General features: G+C 33.9%; 2 protein-coding genes across 2 annotated transcripts; one reads left to right on the top strand and one right to left on the bottom strand.

Annotated features, from left to right (window-relative positions):
• The first annotated feature begins 576 nt into the window (after positions 1-576).
• Positions 577-8,911, top strand: LOC111003581 (sorbitol dehydrogenase). The gene is made up of 8 exons (XM_022274181.2): positions 577-762; positions 1,205-1,238; positions 1,736-1,869; positions 3,864-4,054; positions 4,457-4,641; positions 6,719-6,897; positions 7,664-7,785; positions 8,698-8,911. The coding sequence occupies exons 1-8, from the start codon at positions 712-714 to the stop codon at positions 8,846-8,848; spliced, it is 1,047 nt and encodes a 348-aa protein (XP_022129873.2). The 5' UTR covers positions 577-711; the 3' UTR covers positions 8,849-8,911.
• Positions 8,912-9,077: 166 nt separating this feature from the next.
• Positions 9,078-21,264, bottom strand: LOC111003540 (Bloom syndrome protein homolog). The gene is made up of 21 exons (XM_022274120.2): positions 21,093-21,264; positions 20,934-20,998; positions 20,808-20,842; positions 20,442-20,567; positions 19,883-20,164; positions 18,382-19,513; positions 18,007-18,162; positions 17,396-17,508; positions 16,054-16,232; positions 15,555-15,720; positions 15,209-15,333; positions 14,568-14,727; positions 14,008-14,200; positions 13,203-13,399; positions 12,667-12,818; positions 12,140-12,274; positions 11,572-11,733; positions 10,838-11,028; positions 9,689-9,860; positions 9,500-9,609; positions 9,078-9,392 (listed from the first exon to the last, which is right to left on the bottom strand). Exons 1-21 carry the CDS (start codon positions 21,176-21,178, stop codon positions 9,292-9,294), a joined length of 4,038 nt encoding a protein of 1,345 aa, XP_022129812.2. The 5' UTR covers positions 21,179-21,264; the 3' UTR covers positions 9,078-9,291.
• Positions 21,265-21,410: the final 146 nt, after the last annotated feature.

Here is a 21,410-nt window from a genome sequence, read left to right as displayed (position 1 = left end):
TGGTATAAATCTAAAATAATATCTAAATTCTGAAAAACTCTGACTTGCATGAATGTCAAGTCTGTTGTTGTTGTTGGCAAACCCTATCAACTGAAAAGTTTCATTTGATAGGGAATGCCTAAATTTGAAAATTGCTTAAATGTTAATATTTTTCGAGTTATTAACAAAAAGCTAAATAATTTTTTTTTCATCTTATGTTGTTAATAACAATTGCAATTTTTAACCCGCACTAAAATCCTTCAAAAAACATTTTTCTACAGGTGATTCCGAATCGAATGAGCCATCGCTCATATTTTTGGGACCTTTATCTCTATTTTGCACGTTTTTGAACTTTTTGATTAGACTAAATTTGTTTTATATGATTCTTATCATATGTAAAATCAAATTTTACGAAGGCCCTAAGTATTATTTTACAATCCGGTACCAAATATTTTTCTCCATAAATACGATCAAATCAAAAACTACTAATTATATTTTAATAGATTTTTTTATTATCATCATGTGAAGGACGTTTGGGATACACCCAGATATTGTTTTATGAAACTAACTCAAATATAACAATTATTCTTAAAATTAAACAAATTAGCACAAATACAACGACATGCACATATTGCGCCGAAGTTTAGGATGTAGGTAACATTTGAGATAATTTTGTATTTGCGTTTCGTTTAGTTAACATAGATTGTAGTTATCATCGTAACTTTAAACAGAATGGCAGAGAATATTGCAGTGGTTTTGTACGGACCGTACGATTTAAAAGTCGTAAGTATTTAAGGAAATCTAGTTTTTGGATATTTTAACTAAATGAATTGAATAAAAAAGTATGAGTCATAAATTTATTAATACTATGTACGTTGAGAAAATAGTAAATACTGTATAGTTGAATATTATGATTACTAATAAACGTTGAATACATTAATTGAAGTAAAAAGTGTCAACTTTGCAAATTGTTTTTATTTAAAAACATTTCTTCATTTATATCTTAGATTCATCTTTTATGCAAAAAGGTAAATAAAAATACTTACCATACTATTATTATTATTACTTATTTAGAATATAAATTCTAAATGTACCTATAGATATAATTGTTCCGAAATTAATATATAACTGTATAAAAATCTAATCCATATTAAAAACATGAATTATAAATATGAGAAATATTACAACATTTATTCTTAATATTCAAAATTATAATTGTTCGCAGGAAGAATACCCAATACCAATAATAAATGATGATGGTAAGTGTCATTAAGTTAACATTATTTGTACATTAATTCAATTGTGTAATTTACGTAATAAAACCACTGGGAACAGGCGCCTGTTTCTTGGTATTCGTAGCGTGATATATTTCATTATAAATAACTTGTGTAGGTGGGACAATAGAGAAACATATTTTGTTGAAGTGTCCACGACGAAATTTTATTAAAAGTTTTGACCAAACATTAGATGTTTTTGGAAATACGAATTACTAAATCAGTTTTACTGCAAATTCCAATGCACTTGACATACAGAATGACGAAGGCACAAAGCGACACTTTAATTATTGGCACGTAAGTTGTTCAGATTTTGCGTAGGGAAAATTCGCAAAAGGACTTGCAGAAGCATAAAACCTAACAGTGACTTCTGCGTATAACGCTGACCAAATAACTATAAGACATTAGAAATTTCATTATCTACGAGCCTATTTGTGGGCCACGTATGCTCAACAATGAACTAATATTGTTGTAAATTCCAGAAGTCCTAATAAAAGTGAGCTGTGTCGGAATATGTGGTTCGGACATCCGAATGTATTCCACAGGAAGATGCGGTATGGAATATATTACAGAACCACTTATCATGGGTCATGAAGGTGCAGGAGTTATCGTCAAAGTTTGTGTTTTGAGATTGATAATATTTATCATATACTATTGTTTTAAATGAAGTGGAACTTAAAACGAATGATTTCTATATTTCTAAATACTTATTGTCGTAATTTGAAACGAAGCCTCAACAAACTTTGGCTTGGCCTTGGCCTCAGATCTGTTTATATAAAAAAAATAGACAAGTAAAGGATCAGCTCCTGTGCCTGACACACACCGCTAACCACAGAACATATAAAGGAGGTTAGAAAAGAAATAGTTCCTGATTTGTATCAGAACCCGTGTCGCCGTTTGTCTCCCACTCTTTAACTTCACTACAAGCATGAGACCAATGCCTACGCGGATTACGCACACTAATAAACAACACACACTTAAATCGTGAGTTTGCTATTGGGTTTCACACTAACGCAATCACTGCGTTTGACATACACTCATACACGCGTGAAAGCTCATTTATGCTAGGGCGACAAAAGGTCGATTGTTGATATCGATAAAATGAATGTAATCTTGCTTATTACTTTGCAAGTATTGTGGACTCTGTGGACTTCTGTAATGCATGTTGTGAACATGTATTTATGCGAATATAGAAGCAAATAAATAAAAGTGAATGAAATAAAAAATACATAACTGAATTTTAAAACCAATTTTATTATTAACATTAGGATTTAACATGGAATATCTACCATGTTTATTAGAGAAAGTTGGTTGCCTCTCAACCTTATATTTTTGGTGCTTATCACCAGTTCACAAATAAAAAAAATATTGTCCCTGAAATAATACTTATTTATTAAGTAGCATACGCTTGCTCTCTTTTAAATTACGGTTTTTCAAAATGAAATGCAATCTAACACTAATATATTTTTCTATAATAGCCTTAGATCTGTCACATGGCTCGCACTAGAATATAAGCCAACCTGATGATGACTTATGTTGTTAAATAAATCAGTCCCGATTGTCATCGAAATGTTGCGAACAAATTGTGCTACATTTAGTAGGGATCCAATCAATTCTACCAGTTGTCTCAATCCACAGTTTTCCTATACTTGGATCTGTTGGAAACCTAAAACATATTTAATCATAATATGTCAGTTTCAATTGAAAAATTACATAAAACTTAAATCCAAAAAAAATACGAATACCTTACCCACTTAAAATCTATATTAATAATTGGTCGTAATTATTTTAGTTATACTTTGTACTATTGATAATAATCAATTGTATCTTAGTCATTATCGACATTGCTTACAAATTGGCACAGCACTATCGATATGTCTAGATTTCGTGGAAATTAACCTTTGGTTTGGTACTCGGGACTCTCGCAGTGAACGTGATACATTGCGCGATCGCTCACGTAGTGCAAAATGGTACCCATATATTGCAAGCAATGTATTACTATCCGTCTGCTTGCGATTATATCGTTTTTGTCTACAAACTTCATAATGCTAATGTTATAATTACGAATATCACAAGTATTTTAATGTTTTTGGACTTATCGGTGGAAAGAAATCCCTTCTCGTACTACACTACACACCTGGCTTCTTTTCCGACACGATATAATAGCACAAGATGGCATAATTTGATTTTTTTGCGGAGCTTACGTACGCTGTCAAAACAAGAGCGCGATTGATGGCCGGTAAAGAAAATTTCGGTTGAAGTTGAGCATTTGCTCATAACCGCGGCGCGCGTGCCCCGCCCACAAGGCCTTTCTAACCTCCTTTATATGTTCTGTGCCGCTAACTTTCACACACATAAAAACAGAAAACGCCATAACCCTTGTATTAGATTTTAACAAATTAATCAAAAAGAAAAGAAAACAATGAAAAATTCAAAACCCCTCAACCTAAAATCCATGACATGTGTCAGGCACAGAAAGAGCGGTAAACTTCTAGTTACTAAGAACATAAACATTATTAAAGAAACACATGCGATCTGAGGCATTGACCCATAAAGGGAATCCTGGATATGGATCTCTACTACTAAAATGGTGGGTTACAACATTTCTAGGTAGGTGCCAATGTTACGAATCTTAGGCCAGGTGACAGAGTAGCTATTGAACCTACTCAGCCATGTAGGTCCTGTGAATTTTGTCGATCCGGAAGATACAATATCTGTGAGAAACCGAACTACTGCTCCACGCATCGGTCGCCGGGAAACCTCTGTACATACTACAAGCACGTTGCCGACTTCTGTCACAAGTAAGTATCCAATTGAATAATCAGAAACAAGACTTAGCGCTGAGTTAGACTTCTGTATGTCAAAACTTAATATGTTTTGACTTACAGGAGTCATAGTTCGTACAATTTTTTTTTATTAAAATTTTTCTACCAACAAATGTTTTTTTTTCCACCTGCAATTAGCCTCTTGGCTTTAATCAGATTTGAGGTACATAGGGGCAGTTAGGTAGCGTAAATTCAATATTTTTTCCACTCCCAAACAAATGTGATAAAAGAAATAAACACAACCAAAACCGATGGACTTTCATCAATAAAAATTCATATTTCATAATATCAATGTTACGACAGCAGTTTTCTCTTTTGTTTTAATTTGTTATTTCCCGCATTTAATATTATATAATTTAAGCCAATATACGTTTTTAGAATTCCTGATAACTTAAGTATGGAAGAAGGTGCAGCAGTGCAGCCACTCGCGATCGCAATACACGCTTGTAATCGCGCTGGAATCAAACTGGGAACAAACGTCGTGATATTAGGTGCAGGACCCATTGGAGTTCTGTGCGCTATGACTGCAAAGGCTATGGGTGCTGATAAGGTCCTAATAACAGGTAACCTTCGAAGGAATTTAATTTATTCAAATGTACCATGTTGGTCTTTCAATACCTCTTTGGTAAACTGTAGATAATTTAAAACATATAAATTCTAAATTAAACCAGAATGGTTACATTAAAAAAAGACCCAATTTGGCATTGGAAATATTTAAAGAACTGTGATTCATACTAATTATCACCGCCTTAATCGATTTTGAAAATGACATACATATAGAACGTAGAAACCATATGGATATCTTATTTATTAGAAATCTTACAGCTTATATACAAATTCCAAAACAAAACACAAAGTTAATACAGGAAGCCAAAACAGATGAGCAATAAATTATATTAAACAGAAAACAACATTCATAGACAAAAATACATTTAAAAAACTGAAATTTAACGTTTGAAACAACTAATATTACTACTTAAACAAAATCCCGCCATTTCAAATACCTACTCACTTCTTTTTTGGTTAGGTGGAAAATATCAATATCCTGATCTTATCTAAAAGTCTTACAAACTAACCAGCGGATTTGTAATTCCATGCCAAAGACAAACGCTCTTGATACAGCTGTTGTGTACGACGAAGTTCAATAGCAGAAGCATACGGAAATAAAAAACGGTATTCTTATACAGGACGAGCCTATCCAAGACGTCTCGTTTGTGACATGCAATTTTACCATAATAGTCTAGTCGACAAGTTGAAAATGGTACAAAATAGAGATACTGCTCTTAAAATGTGCCAAAAGCGTGTATTATCAAAATTGCAAAAGTTATAAACAATGAAAGATAAAAAAATGGCATTTCGTTTGTTGCCAATATTTCATAAACTATTAATATTTAAGAAATTTGAAATCAAAGAATCTATAAATTCCTGGCACTTTGATATCACGTCACCGTGCAAAGAAATCATTCTCATGCGTGTCAAGAAACTGAAACCTAATATTATACATTCCCTCTTACATTACTAAGGGCCTTATCGATTTTGTTATTACTTCCATCCTACATACCCACAACAGAGGAAAATATTACGCGTGATTCCAATTTCTAAGCAAAGTGCAAAGTTGAGAATTTTAAGCCAATAACTGTGCTTAGTATTTGAAATGTGTTTGCACTTATTAATATTAGCAAAATGTTAAGCTTTCATTACACCGCGTTAGCACTCATTCATCCCTCAAAAATCATTAGCTATTTATCTTATTACTTTAATTGAGTCCATTTCTCGGCCAAAGAATAAATGTATTAGAAAGTCGTTCTGTATCTAGACATCTGTAAGGTCTTTGACAGAGTTAATAATGAGGTTATGCTTCTTAAATCAGGTAACATTGGTTGTGATCTTCTCCTGAAAATATTTTCAAATTATATATCTGGTCAGCTGTAGCTTCTCAAGTATGTCCCGTTTCCAAAACATACTTAACTAAATCTGGGATACCCCAGGGTTCAAACCTTAGACCGCTGCTTATTTCTTATATTAATTAATAACTTTCCTGATGCAATTCAATCATCTACAATACTACTCTTTTAGTCAACTCTGTATCAAGGGAACAGATAGTTGTATGTTTCTTCAGTCGGACTTGAACGCAACGTTTGCTTGAGTGTAAAAAAGAAACTCTTTTTCAATATTGAAAAGTGATAGAGGATTTTATTTTTTTGCAACCATAACATCTGTACTCATACTTACGAAATAGGTAACAGTTTAATAAGTAGGATCGGTGACTGGCTGATTCAGAATATAGGCGTCTTGGATTTGTTATCTGTACCATTGAATTCTCGGAGCAGAGCTCATGCTCAGAGCAACTACATGCTGCACTAGTAAGAAGCGTACTTGAGTAGAATACAATAGTATGGATGCGATTTATTTGAACCAAAATATAAGCTAATGCTAGAAAATTACAAAAACAGTTATTAAGGCAACTTTATTGGCGTAAATATTACAGTTACCCTTTCTTGAACACATTTGTGCGTTTATGCAGGGCACGTTGGGAAATGAATCACTTGAATTACAGAGAGCTTTCGCCAGTCTACTTTGAATTAAGAAGGGTAAATGTAACTGAATAAAGAAATAAAAGTCTTATCTTTTCAATTTTAGATGTGGTAGAATCGAGACTAACAGCAGCTCATAAATTTGGAGCAGACTACACTCTCTTGGTGAAAAGGGACTACAGTGACCAACAGGTAGTAGACAAGGTTGTGGAAATATTGGGTACAACACCAAATGTCACCATCGACGCTTGTGGGTTTGCGTCTGCTCAGCGAGTAGCTATGATGGTATGTATCGCTAACAGGCGACGGAAATTAATATGTAAAAACTAGTTTCTCTAACTATAACTGTTAAAGTTTAACTATGGGTTCGTTGGCCGTGCTTTCAAGCCCTGGATGTGCACCAATGGACTTTTTGTAATAAACACTTGCAAATGAAGGAAAACATCGTAAGGAAGCTTAGTTTCAGCATCAGCATCGTTAGATCTTAGATCTAAATATGTCGGAATTATCAACGCTTATTTTATAAAGAATAACCAAGGAAACGGAGCCATATGAAAGCTAGACCACATCTAATTAATCTGCTATATTTGTTTTAAATATTGTAGAATTGTTTGATGATTTGCTTTTTTTAAAAAGAGTACCTTAGAGTAGTTTAGAGAGAGTTTTTTTTCGCAGGCTTTTTCTCCCGGCCAGCACCCTCTGTCTTCTTTGCCGATGAGTAGGGATGCAACAGGTTCGAATTTAATGACGTGGAATAAGTGATACCATGATGATCTTATGTTCCGAAATAAACGTATTTTATTTTACCCCATGGGTCTCATTTAGGGTTTTAAAGTTGGATTATTTATAACGTTTTACAGAATAACTTGCATATGAATATTATCTTCAAAGTGCATCAAGTACGTTTCCCACTGCCTTGGAATCTAATATGTATACCTGTCTCGTTTCATCACAGCGAGTTTTAACAATTTGAGAAAAAGAGTCGAAAGAGTAGTTTAATTAAGAGTGCAATTAGACGTTTCCGTCTGTTGCTTACAAATTAATTTTTTAGGTGACACGAACGGGTGGGACAGTTTTAATCGTCGGCATCGGTGAAGAGACTGCTGAGCTGCCGTTGAGTAAGGCAATGTTACGAGAAGTGAATATTATTGGAGCTTATCGTCTCTTGAATTCGTAAGTATTATATAGCTAGAAACAATATATTGGAGACCGCCTGTATAAGCACCAAGGCCCAAGTAGCTATGTACTGAGATATAAAAATAATCCGGAAACGTTGCGATGTCGAGTATTTAGTTTGTTCAAAATAATTAAGAAAATAGATTTTTTTCGCAAAAATCCCGCCGAGAGCGATACAACAAAATACTCTTTAATTGTTAAGCGAATTCAAAGTAAATTTACTCAATATAGTTACGTGAGGTTCTATGGAGTGTACCCATTTTACCCGGCTTCAATGCAAGCGTCTTGTGCACCAATTTGTCATAAAAAGGTTTGGGTTTCCGCGTCATTTATATCTAACTAGCTGACCCGGCTAACTTCGTTCCGCCTAGCAGTGTAATAAAATCGTGTCAATTTTAATAAAACTTAATTTAGGATTTTATTAAGGTAACATTAGACAACATGTCAACTATTTAACAACAAGTTATGCATCTCTGAATGATGCGTAGTATTCTCAACAGATGGCACCACGTGCTTATTGCATTCTTATTTGTTATTAATTGTTATTCGATAACTATCTGATATATTATTACTTATTCTGGTATTCGGAGTGGAGAAGAATCCACCAAAAAAGAGATAACTAACATCGGTCCAGCCGATCTTGAGTTATAAGTGGTGTAACTAAGACATTTTTGTTTTATATATTTAGATATTGTGTTTATAGTTTTAATTTTATATGAATAAGCTTTTTGTGTATTTGTATAGGACAAGGATCAAAGAACAGAAATATAATAAATCCCTAATCCTTCTTTGGCTTGCTAGTTGGACCCTTCACCGGGACTAATAAATTAAATGTTAGGTTATCAAAGAGGACCTTTGTAGTTACATGTTGTTTTCTCGTTACGAGTTATTCTTGTTGTGCTCTTTCAGATACCCAGCCGCATTGTCGGCCGTTTCAAATCGCAAAATTGACTTGAAATCATTTATAACACATCGCTTTCCGATACACAAGGCTAAGGACGCATTCGAGCTGGCAAAGACCGGGGAAGCTATGAAGGTCATCATCCATGTTGATCAATAAAAATATTTAATTGTAAATGAATTCGTTTTTAACTTTATAAAGTTTATTCAAAACCTACAATATTCATCTTTAAAAAAATTGTAGTTATAATTCAGTGTAACACTTAATTATAAATCCTATATTATCGATACGATGTTTTGTTGAATAATTATCATCCTAAAATTGTCAATCGTTGTCTATGGAGGGACAGGTTTCACCCAATACTCTGGACAAAATAAAATTTACTAAGATTTTTACAAGTAGATTTATTATTTACACAGAATCACAGATTAGGTCACTTAAGTATACCAAAGAAAAGAAATAACAGAATAACTCATAAAAAGGAAAAAAAATGTAATCATTCAGTTTCTGTGTTAAATATTTACAAACATAAAAAAGAAAATTAAAAAAAAATGTACTTTGAATGTCTAATTATTAATTAACCGAATCAACTAAGCGGCGATTTAGAAGTTTAATTTACTAGAATGGGCAACTCCAGGTCGTATGTTTGCCAGCGTGGTCCGAGGTACCGGCATACTGCCCAACTTGCTACCACCCGAAGAGCCTAAAAGTAATCAGTGTTATAGACCACATATATATATATGTGGTCTATCTATCTACCACATATATGGGCATGCGTATGCGCAGATGCTTATAAGTTACAAGGCTCACCAGACTTAGCGGGAGAGCGCTTGGCGCCAGTGGTGCCTCGGCCTTTGCGGGCGAAGGTCCCTCGATAGGCCTTCTTCTTGGCAGACGACGGAGTCTTCTTGCGTCTGTACCTGAAAGCACGAGACGGATTTGATATAACTAACGACCCAGTAACAATTCAACAATCAATATTATTTAACTATAACTTACTTCTTTCTTACTCCCCCCCTATAAGTCCCCCTTCCCCTTCCCCGAGAGGAGCCAGTGCTGACGTCACGGGCCAGACTTCCCCAGTCCGTGTCGGATCCAGAATCGTTCTGAAACTCTTTGTCCTCTTGCTTCTTCTCGTCTTCTAATTCATCCTGGTACTGCATTAAGAGACCTGACAATATTTTCAAATTGGTTACTTTCGGTACCATGCTATTAACATACACCAAAATTTTGTGTTCCAAAGACATATTGGATTTTGACATACGGGAGTTATAGTTTGCGTAAGTCTCGTGTTTCGAGTCTTAACAACTCCAATGAGAAGCCGTACTCCATATATCAGGTCACATGATCAGGGGAAAGAATAAATGGAGTAAAATAGTCACACAATGGTACCCAAGAGATGGAAAGAGAAAGAGAGGTAGACCACAAAAAAGATGGGTCGACGACATTAGAAAAGTCGAGGGAACAACATGGGGTAGAGTGGCCTTAGAAAGGCCAGAATGGCCAGAATGGAGGAGGCCTTTGCCACCTGGCAAGCGGACAAGCAGAAATGGAAGAAAGAATCAATCTACGAAAAATTAAAATAAAGAATAATCCGAAATGTCCGATAAAAAAGGCTATTATTATTAACTCCATATGACCATTTCGCAATTTCGCATAAGGGGGCGTCCAAAAATTACGTGAGGTGTTTTTTTTTAATATACTGTCTTTATTTTCTATTATTCCATAGCAGTGAGAACTTCTTTCTACGCCTCGCATACAGTCAACTCTCTCGCTTCAGTTATACCGTGCTAGACAATTGTAAGAATTTCTCTCAAATAACGCCCAAATTCTTCTTCTATTTCATTCTATCGATCTAAGGATTTGTGTTTTGTTGTTGTTATTTGTGTAGTGAGTACATTGCCCACCTTTGAGGAAGGGGTATGATCTTTATTTCTCATTTCAACTGGAAATCGTTGCAGAAATAATTTAATCTTAGAAAAAGCGTGAATGTATTTCATTGCATGTTTGCATGAAATTATAAAAAATAAAATGACATTTGCATGCCTAAATATTGTGCGGGGATTTTTATAATAAATCTATCTAGTTGTACCACTGTCTTAAGAAATAAAAGATTTCATTACTAAAATACGTCAACCAAGTACCCACCTATCTTCTCGATGGCATAAGCAGACGTTATCTGGAGCAGGTCCTGTCCGTACTTCTCGAAGTTGGCCCGTGTGATGTGAGGCAGTGTCAGCATGTCTGGCGCACTTTCTGGCAATCGTATGGACATCGCCTTGAGAGCCGCCAGCGGCAGCACTGCGGTTAGGGATGACCCCCGTGCGGCTGCCATTTCCCTAAATAGAAAATTTAATTTCACATTAGTAAGGACATATATATAACATTCTTGTGTCACAATGTTTGTTCCCAAACTCCTACGAAACGGCTACACCGATTTTTATGAAATTTGTTATGTATAATCAGTAAATCTGAGAATCGGCTACTTTCTACTTTTTAAACCCTTAATGACAGAGTTGTTCACCCCAAGTTTATTTTTTGAATATATATTTTTTTTAAAGATACAACATACAAAAATACATACATCCTTTAATTTTCATCTACCCTTAAAGTCTTATCATTACCAATTTTTAATATATTTTTTAAAAACTTATATCTTGAACTCTGACTTTCCATATTAGATAATATTCCATGAATCTGACAGATAAAAGCCGGATCTTTGGGGTGCATAACAAAATGTTCCAAAATGTAAATAGTTTAATTCTCGCCAAGCTCTCACAGTATATATCAAACACTTATCATTTGACAACGTAATAAACTAAACAAATTTTCGCCGTGAAATTGGGTAACCAGAATTAAAAAGAAAACAGTTTGACCCTCACCTGCAAGCCTCAACCAGGTCAGCGTAGCATCGCTCCTCGATCCTCTTGATGAGAGCAATGATGGGGGTCTCCTTTCTGTCTGTGGCCACTTCCGTCGTCACGAGGGTTGCCTTCTTCTCCACCTTCATCGGGAACACCACTCGGAGGTTGCCAGACATCAGCCTTTGTATCAGCGAAATAATAATATGTTTTAACCGAGTTCAAAAGAAAGATAGACCGGTACATTTTAATGACACATATTTCACTATGATTCCATTAAAAAAAAATGTGTGTCCGCGTTGTCATATATATTACACACATCGAGGTAAGTAGCTAGTTTAGTTTGTTTCAAGTTAGAGTTCAAATTTCATCAAAATCGGATCAGTCCTTTATGAGATATGAGTATTTTTTTAACGCGACAAAGGTGACAGACATAGACTTTTTGTCTCATTCATTAATTGTATCCCGTTTCAATTTTCGGTTTAATTCAGTTTCGGTCACTCTTGAGTGACTCATCATGCCGCAGAGGCGAAGAAGCCCCAATAAAAGCAGTTCTTCGCTTGTACGTGTTCGTGTGAAATTTGCATACTTTTGTATATTAGGCCCCAGCGTCACATATGCGCTGGCGATGTCCTTGTTCACGACCAGCTTCTCTGCCAGCAGCCCTCGAACCACCATCTGACGCAGAAGACGCTGTGCATCACCACGAGGCCAGCTCTTGCATCTGAAATATATTCTTCTTTATTACACATTTACAATGATTATAAAGCATTTTTTAAACACACAGCTTTTACACATACCCACAATAAAAGAATGCATAAATAATAAATGTCAGACGGGATGAAAAAAAAGAAGGCATAGAAATAATGGTAATTATAATTTCAACCAAATAATTTTTTATTAATTTTCACGAATTTATTTCTAACGACACACACAAAATAATATAAATCAAAAATGAGAAAAAAAACAGAAATTTATGAAACGAAAAAAAAAATACATTTTAAGTGTGAAATGTGATAATTTTTAAATCTAATAGGCAATAAGGTGATCAGCCTTAAGATTAGTAAGATTCAGAGTTGAGACTCAACTAAGTAAAGTAAAGAAATCGTATTCTACCTTGCATGTAAAGGACTCTCCCTCAAACCGGATATCCGCTGTTGCATAGAGCCTCGTAAGGCGTCGGCGATGTGCAAAAGGGTGAAACTGGAACGACCCGCGTCGCGGATGGCCCGGGCTATCACCTTGCACTCTTCGGTGACGTCCACCGGCTATTCAATTAGAGATAGAGAAATACATAGATTATCCAAATTAGAGATCATATATATATATATCCCATTATTAATGACCTTAGGAAACATACATTTTTTGACTATGATCTCCAATCATACAATTTATTAGCTTCAAAGAAAATTAATGACATTACATAATATAACATGATCACACAAAACCAGTGTATCAATAGGCCAGTAATTTAAATTAAGTTTTATCAGGAAATCTCCCTATAATCCTTGTTTTTTGGTTTAATATTCTCTATATTGCTCATTCCCTTTAAGAATCACAATTTATTTTGATTTTATATTAGATTTATTTTTATTATATAGAATAATTACTCAACGAATAAAAGTTCGAAATTTGTGTAAACAAAAGTATACCTTATAGTTGTGATCATTGAGGCAGTTATCGCACGCGGTCCTTTTGTCTCTCTTACACAACTCTCTGGAGAACTTCTCTCCGAGATAAGTCAGCACTTGGGCCCTCCGACATTCGGAGACGCTTTCGCAAACTTCCACCATTCGTAGAAGATTTTCTATGTGGACGCGTTTCGCTTCGGGTGTCGCGTTTCTTTCCACTGAAAATTCAAAATTTAACCTTTAAAAATTCAAATATTTTTTCATAGCATTAGATGAATTTTATATTAAAATTTTGATGATGCATCATCAAAGATGATCGCTATAAATTTTCAAATAGTCTTTGGGTTTTTACATTCTACAGTAGCATAAATAAATTTAAATAAAAAAAATATTTGAAAAATGTCGAGTATGTAAAGTTTTTAGGTCAGACGTTTAACTTCTTGACAGATAAAAACATGAATTTATTGCAGATACAATTTACTGGAAATCAATATCAAAGATCATTTATTCATATAGGTAACACAATGTCAACTTATGAACGTCAAAAAAGAAATACACATTTAATGCTCAAAATTTTACATTAACTGCCAGTCCCAGGGCGTAGAACGGAAGAGAAGAACTGGCAAGTTCTTTTTTTTTCAAAACATTTGTAAGGAGCTGCAACTATCAGAGAGGAAATCACAAACGTTACTTTAATGTATGTAACCCTAAAACCGAATTCGTTATTAAAACACACTCATAAAATCGAAGTGTTAAGCGTAATCTACCAGGAGTGTATAATCGTCAAAGAAGTTGCGAGTATCTCGAGAAGAATGAGGACTCTTACGATCCAGCAAGCGGCGATACCTAACGACGTCCCCGTAGCAGTAGTACAGCAGACAAGTGGCGGGTTCGCCGTCTCGCCCCGCCCTCCCGGCCTCCTGGTAGTAGCCCTCCACGGACTTCGGCATACTGTGGTGGATCACGTAGCGGACGTCCGCCTTGTCCACGCCCATGCCGAAGGCTATCGTGGCGCAGATCTGCACAAATAATACTTCGTTACCATAGTATAAATATAAAAACTAAAAGTAAGTTGGTTACATAAGTTATTAAGTAACGGGCTATTTAAGTAGCTTATTAAGTAATCTATCTAACAAGCAATTCTTCAAGGCAACCCCAATATGGAACAATAAATAAAAGGAACACCTACAGTGGGCAAAGTACAAGAAGTAATTATAAAAAGAAATGCAAAATAACATATAACCAATTTAAAAAATATTCCAAGTTAAATATATTACTATTTATTTAACAGAAAAGTATAAAAGTATATCAATAAAAATGAAATATATAAGGCAAACACATTAATGGCATATTGGTAATAAGTGCTATTAATCTAGCCCCACTTACCACAGTAAACTTATCAGCGACCCAACCAGCTTGGACCGCCTCCCTCTTCTTATCAGTGAGTCCGGCATGATAGGCCGCGGCCTGGATGCCCACCTTGCGCAAATCCACTGAAAGATTCTCACACTCCTTGCGAGAGAGGCAGTATACTATCCCAGACGCTCTATTCGTGCCATTTCCAGGTGGATAAGAGAATGAGAAGAAAGTATTAACACAATAACAATATTAAAATTACTAAGAAATGTGTTATGTATTTACACGTTGTAACGTTGCTGGTAAAAATTTTGATTGGTAACTAACATTGCTGGTAAAATTTTCGATTGGTGACTAACATTGCTGGTAAAAATTTTGATTGGGGACTAACATTGGTGGTAAAATTTGTGCTGGGTAATTAACGTTGCTGGTAAAACTTTTGATTGCTAACTAACATTGCTGGTAAGAATTTTGATTGGTAACTAACAATGCTTGCTGCTTTGCTGAGTAATTAACGTTACTGGTAAAAAAATTGCTGGGTATTTAACGTTGATGGTAAAATTTTTTGATTGGTAATTAACGTCCTCGTAAAATTTTCACGGATTCTATTGGTTAGTTACACTATTAACAATCAGAATGGAGAAAATTACTAATCATTTGTAATATCAAACCTGAAGAACTTTTCCTTGATGATTTTAGCGACATCTTGGTTGATATTCTTTGGCTTCTTCTCCAATATTCTGTATGCGAGGTTCGGACGGTTGAAGCTGCTCAAAAACCATTTGCAATTCGTGACCTATTTTGACAAGACATTTGAACATAAAGTTTTGTATATTTAACAAGTATTCATTAAGAACACTGAGTTTTGCTTTAAACACAAGATTTTTTCATGAATTATGTATTGAATGACTATCATAAAATCAAGATTTTAATCATATATAAAATATGAAGAAAAGTTAAGTTTTTTAATGTATAATAGATTTTGATAAGAAACGTACAACTAATTAAGTACAGTACCTTAAGTTGATGCAAAATGTCCATTCGTACGCGGGGCGTGGCCGTGGCCGTTAACGCCATAAGGGTCGTTTCCGGAAACCGTTCTCGTAACATAAATAATCGTTTGTAATCTGGCCGAAAATCATGACCCCATTGGGAGACGCAATGCGCCTCGTCTATCACAAATCTAAAAAATATTTTTTTTTTCTTAAAACTATCTCCTATTACCTAGGTAACACTAAAAATATTGAAAAATGAAAAATGGCTTAATGTAATGCCAATACTTTTATTGTTTCTCGAAGTAATCTCCGTCCCTCTCTACAAATCGTCGCATTCGATGGAACCACTGAGAAAAGCAGTAAGGCCATACTTCAGAGGTTATATTGTTTCTTCTGCCAGTATTAACTATTTGTAATCTTTCTATATAAATATTTGTAAGCGTGTAAATAGCTGCTTCAGAATTATATGACAAATTACTGGCTTCTTTACAGTTTTAAAGTTTACCTGCTCCAAAACTCACCTAGCAATTTTCCCTCTCGAATAGAGCATGTCCAGCATGCTCTGGAATTTCGGTGAGCCACTCACTTTCTCTGGCGTCACATACAAAAGCTTGATAGCGGGCTCACGAAGAGACAATTTGTGATACACCTCCTCAATAGTAGCTAGAGATATATCGCCCGATAGATGAGCAGCTGGTATCTAATTAACGTCTCATTTTTAGTGATATGTATGAATTCAGTGATTTAAGTCTTTGAAAAATTGTTTTAAAGCTGTTATGTTTTATGTGCTCCTGGTACCCCAATTTGGATTAGGCCTTAATTGTGAAGGAATCATAGATTACACACATAGACATATTTTCGTGGTGGTTTAATTATATTATAAAAATTGTGTGTGTCATATTGTTTGGAAGTGAAACTTCTTTATCGGCGTTGCGAAAAAAATTACCATCAAATTTTTCGGTTGAGCGCCATCTTTTCTTTCTACTACGGTTAATTCGAAGATATTCCAAGCAATTAATAATAACAAAAATATATAATAACGATAAAAATGATAGAAATTAATGAAATTCTTTAATAATATTAGTAGTAATAAGTTGAAATGAAATAATTTTATTTTTTGTATTCATGTCTATGATAATGAAGCCTTTTGTTAAAATTTAAATAATTTAGCTTTATTTAACCAATATCTGAAAAGTTGCATATAGTAGATGATTTTTCGAAAAATATGGCCATAAAGAAGTTTCACTTCTTACGTATACTTGACACGCACACATTTTTTGTAAACTTTACGTCATACCTATAATAATTTATGGTACAATTTATATAAATGGAAAATATTGTTTATTTAACGTTTTATAAAAAACGCTGTGTTGCCCTAGTGGCTACATGTGACTCTTCCCCGAGTTCGTAGGTTCGATCCCCGGCTATGCACCAATGGACTTTCTAAGTGCATTAAACATTCGCTCGAACGGTGAAGAAAACATCGTGAGGAAACCGGCTTGCCTTAGACCCAAAGTTGTCTGTAGTCGACGGCGTGTCAGGCACAGGAGGCTGATCACATACACTTAGTCTTAGATTGACCAACGATCAGATACAGAAATCTGAGGCCCAGACCTAATAGGATTGTAGCGTATAGGTAAATGTTTAAAGCTAACGACTATGTCATGGTTTCTTGCTAATCACGAGGCACAGATATGAGCTGCCGAATGAAGAGAGACCGCCTTTTAGATTTTTATAGATTTGAATATTAGAATATTTAGATTTAATTCCGATTAGAATATTATACCAATAGCACATAATATTCTTTTCGTAACAGACATAATATGGACATACAATAGACAGCTGATATTAAAAAGTACTCACGTCCAAGGACAATAATTTGTTGACTTGGTCCAAAATGAGTGATTTTAATGGGGATATAACTATTGTGACACCTGGTGTTAATATCGCAGGCAGCTGGTAGCATAGAGATTTACCTGGAATCGTTCAATAATTTATAATAATATGTAGGTTTTTGATTAGAATTCAATAAAATGTATGTTTAAGTCAGGAATATAATAAAAAAAGTGTTTTATTATTACTATTTTCAATAGCTGATATTTCCTTAATTAACACAAAAAAGTTAGTTATTTTAACTACGCCACATTTTAACAAATAAATATTTGATAAGGGCATATTTCCATTACAACGCCGATGGCGTAGATGATGTTTCTACGAAATAATTAAATTTTGATACTTTTATTTAGATTTTAGTCAATATCCAAACGAGCCTCAAACATTTGCAATAGACCACGCAAGTGTAGAAGATTCCAAAGCTTTCGAAACGTCTTTGAACTCTTTCGATGGTATTTATGTATATGTGTGTATATTCCAACATACTACGGACAAGTGTTTTGTAAAGAGTTATTTTACTTGTAATGTATGTATGTGTTTCTATACGTTCGGTTAATGTGTCGTGTGAAAGGAAGCCTTACCTCCTCCAGTTGGCATAAGCACGAAGCAATCGTGACCTAGCAATGTAGCGTTGATAACTTGAAGTTGATTTGGCCGAAACGACTTTAACCCAAATTTTTCTTTGAACATTTCCATCATTAGGCCTGAATGGGGGAAATTTGATCCGTCGAATTCTCCTAAAATTACATAAAAACACGATTAAATGATTTCATCTTCAAAACAAACTTCAATGACTGGACAGATATTAATATATTTCTTTAAAAAATTAAGAAATAAGTTTAACTACATATATTGAACATAGTTTTAAATACGGAATGGCTGCCCATTACATATTCAATAGTACTACTGTATCACAGAAAACCGGCAAATAACCAAAAATATAAAAACAAAATTACCTGTTATGCCATCATTTTTAGTGCCCGCATGAAAATCACCCATTCCCTCATACTTTGGTGCAGTCACCGATTGATCCATTAGGTTGATCACGTCTTTACTAACATCACTGGCTTTTTCCTCCATCACTTCCCCAAAATCCTCGGGGTTATATTCTGGCCACCCATCATCATCTATGGCAAATTCTTTATCATTGATTTGAACTTTACTCGTACTCGGTAGTGAATCACTTATATTTATAACACTGGTTCTCGAATCTTCTGGAATAATATCGGTCACGTCGTCCATATCTATTGGCACTTCGTAATCGTCTGCATCCTCAAAATCAGTTTCACTAGGACTCTCTTTAACAATTGGTGAAACAACAGTGCAAGGTTTGCCTAAATTCATTAACGCACTTTTACTCAGCTGAGGCGGTTGAAATGCTACTGAACTGTTGCCTAAGGGTGCATATTTTGGCGCCACTTCGGTTACCAAAGGCTGCAATTTTTCAGATGCTATCTTCAGTCTTTCAAATGTACTGGAAGGTACATCCCTTGTTGGAGTATTTAAATCATCAGCCGCTCGTGAAGGTCTTTTAAAAACAAATTTTCCCTTCTTAGTTTGATCTGTGTTTGAAGATTCTGAATCTGAGTTTATACTAGAATTTATGCTTTTGATAGATCCATTGCTGGGCGAAAATACATCAAAAGAGAGTGCTTTTTTAGGTACTAGATCTGAGTATATTGTTTTATTGGGTTGATTTTTGTTAAATGTAGGTATATCTGGTGTTGAAGTTTCTATATTATTAATTAGATCTTTGTTAATTACTTTATGTGCTATTTGACTAGACAGATCAAAGTCCTCAAGGTCATCATCATTCAATAATGATGGACTTTCTCTACCATTAACTTCGTTACTTGAATGAAGTGTTTCAGAAAAAGATTGTAAGCAGCCTCTTGGTTTTTGTTGTATGGCAGACTTTAATTTTGTTTTTAAATAGTTTATTTTTGAGTAGGTCTTACTGTCATATCCTGGAAACTTTTCTTTTATACAATTCGGTATTCTGTTAAATGCATCACTTATTTTTTCTAAAAGTTCTATATACATGGTTTTACACTCTTCAATGTCAGTATGAGAGATAATTTTCTTCTCCTAAAAGAACATGTATTTCATCAGCTAAGATTATTGATTCAGTTTAATTTTTTTTAAATGCTATACTGGCAATATTATACCCCATACACAACATACAAACAAAAAATAAATAGTTGCAAGTCATGCACTAAAATATTTTTACGTTAACCTTGTATACTGAACATTATATCTAATGTTAATCAATATGCAAGTTCTATATTTATATTCTATATTTTCTAGTAAACAAATAATACTCTCATGAATGGCATGCATTTTCAAATCTTGAATCACCAACAAAATTGGTTCAACAGTTTACAAGGGAAGACCTAATAATCAAGAAAATAAGATTTTTTAAACGAACAACACCAACTAATTATAAAAAATACTTACATTATGCTTTTTACTTATAGCGGGATGTTCAGATATATTCAACAGGAAACCTGATATGGAATTGTCTAACTTTAAATTTCTTAATGGATCTTTGTCTTTTTTTGGGCTTATTTTTTTTGGTGTTCTGAGATTTTTGTCCTTTTCTGCTATTTTAATTGTTACTGAAGACTTATCTGTATCTTTTGTTTTTGCTGGGTATGCAGTTTCACTTATTCTCATAGATCTATTTGAACTGGGTGAAGGACTCACTTGATTATCATTAACACTAAATGAATTGTCATCCTAAAAGGAAAGTTCATATGATTTACTGACTGCCAGAGACCACAAGCTAAACATTATTAATTATTTTGAAAAATTTGCTATGCAAACATTTAACAAAACACTAAATATTATTTTAATACAACTCATAATTTAGCAATTCATTTAACAGTTTCGTTCCATTGTATGTATTTTACACAATATCCACTATAGTACAGATATAAACAAAACAAGCAATCTAGCTATTTAATTTACATGCCATGTGAGAATAGTGAACAAGTAGTTAGACTGAAAGACTTACCACATCCATGGAATCAGATAGATCATTTATTTTTGAATTATAATATGTAATATTGGTTGAAGTATTAACAGCACTGTGCAGAGATGTAACATTTGATATATCTGGTTTAATATTGATTGAATCCTCCTAAAAATGCTTACAAAATTAAAAAAAAGAGACAACAGCAATATGGAAAATGTTATTGAAGGTAGTTTGGCTCATTAATTAAAGTCAAGCTTATATGATTTTTTTTATAAAACTTGTCTTTATTATATAATAAGAACTGATACTAGTCTTTACATACTTAAAACTAAGAAATAAAAACTAGAGTAGCAAACATATACTCATTCACAAATTTTAGCTATACAAAATAGCTTGTTAAATTACCTTTTGATCGAAGTCCGTCTTGAATGGGGGATCGACTGAAATAGCAATAACATTTGATGAATATAAAATAAAAATACAATACAAATGTTATTTAATCCTAACTACGGAATACATTTTCACACTTACAGCTGGAGGTTGAAGATTTTGATTTCCAAACAAATTTAGATTTTTTTTCTGGATCTTTATTTGTTCTGAAATTTAATAACGTTTTAGAGTATAGTTTTTATAATTAAGAGAAAAATAATGAGCAAGTATCTTTCGGATACTTAACAAAATTATACTGACTGTTGAATAGTACCGCGATCTTCTTTTTTAATATAATTAAATAAGGAATTTTGTTTAATAGCACCGCTTGGCTTCTTGCAAGACATTTTTAATATTATGAATACAAAATGTTTAACGAAAAATTTTTTTCTCTATTCTTGTTATTTTTGGCGCACATATTTTGATCAACTTAACAATTGTACTATCGTACAGTATAAGAATGTCAAAACAAAACGAATAAATGACATCTGACATTACCAAGATTTGCAAAAAATACTCCTCAAACAGGCATAATTTTTGTAAACTGTCAAAACATATAAAATCTGACATTGTTTTGTT

The sequence above is a fragment of the Pieris rapae genome, chromosome 5 (assembly GCF_905147795.1).
Source record: "Pieris rapae chromosome 5, ilPieRapa1.1, whole genome shotgun sequence".
In the NCBI taxonomy this organism is placed as follows: Eukaryota; Metazoa; Arthropoda; class Insecta; order Lepidoptera; family Pieridae; genus Pieris; species Pieris rapae.
Note: the sequence above shows the minus strand (reverse complement) of the source record. Positions and strands in the feature narration are given on the sequence as shown.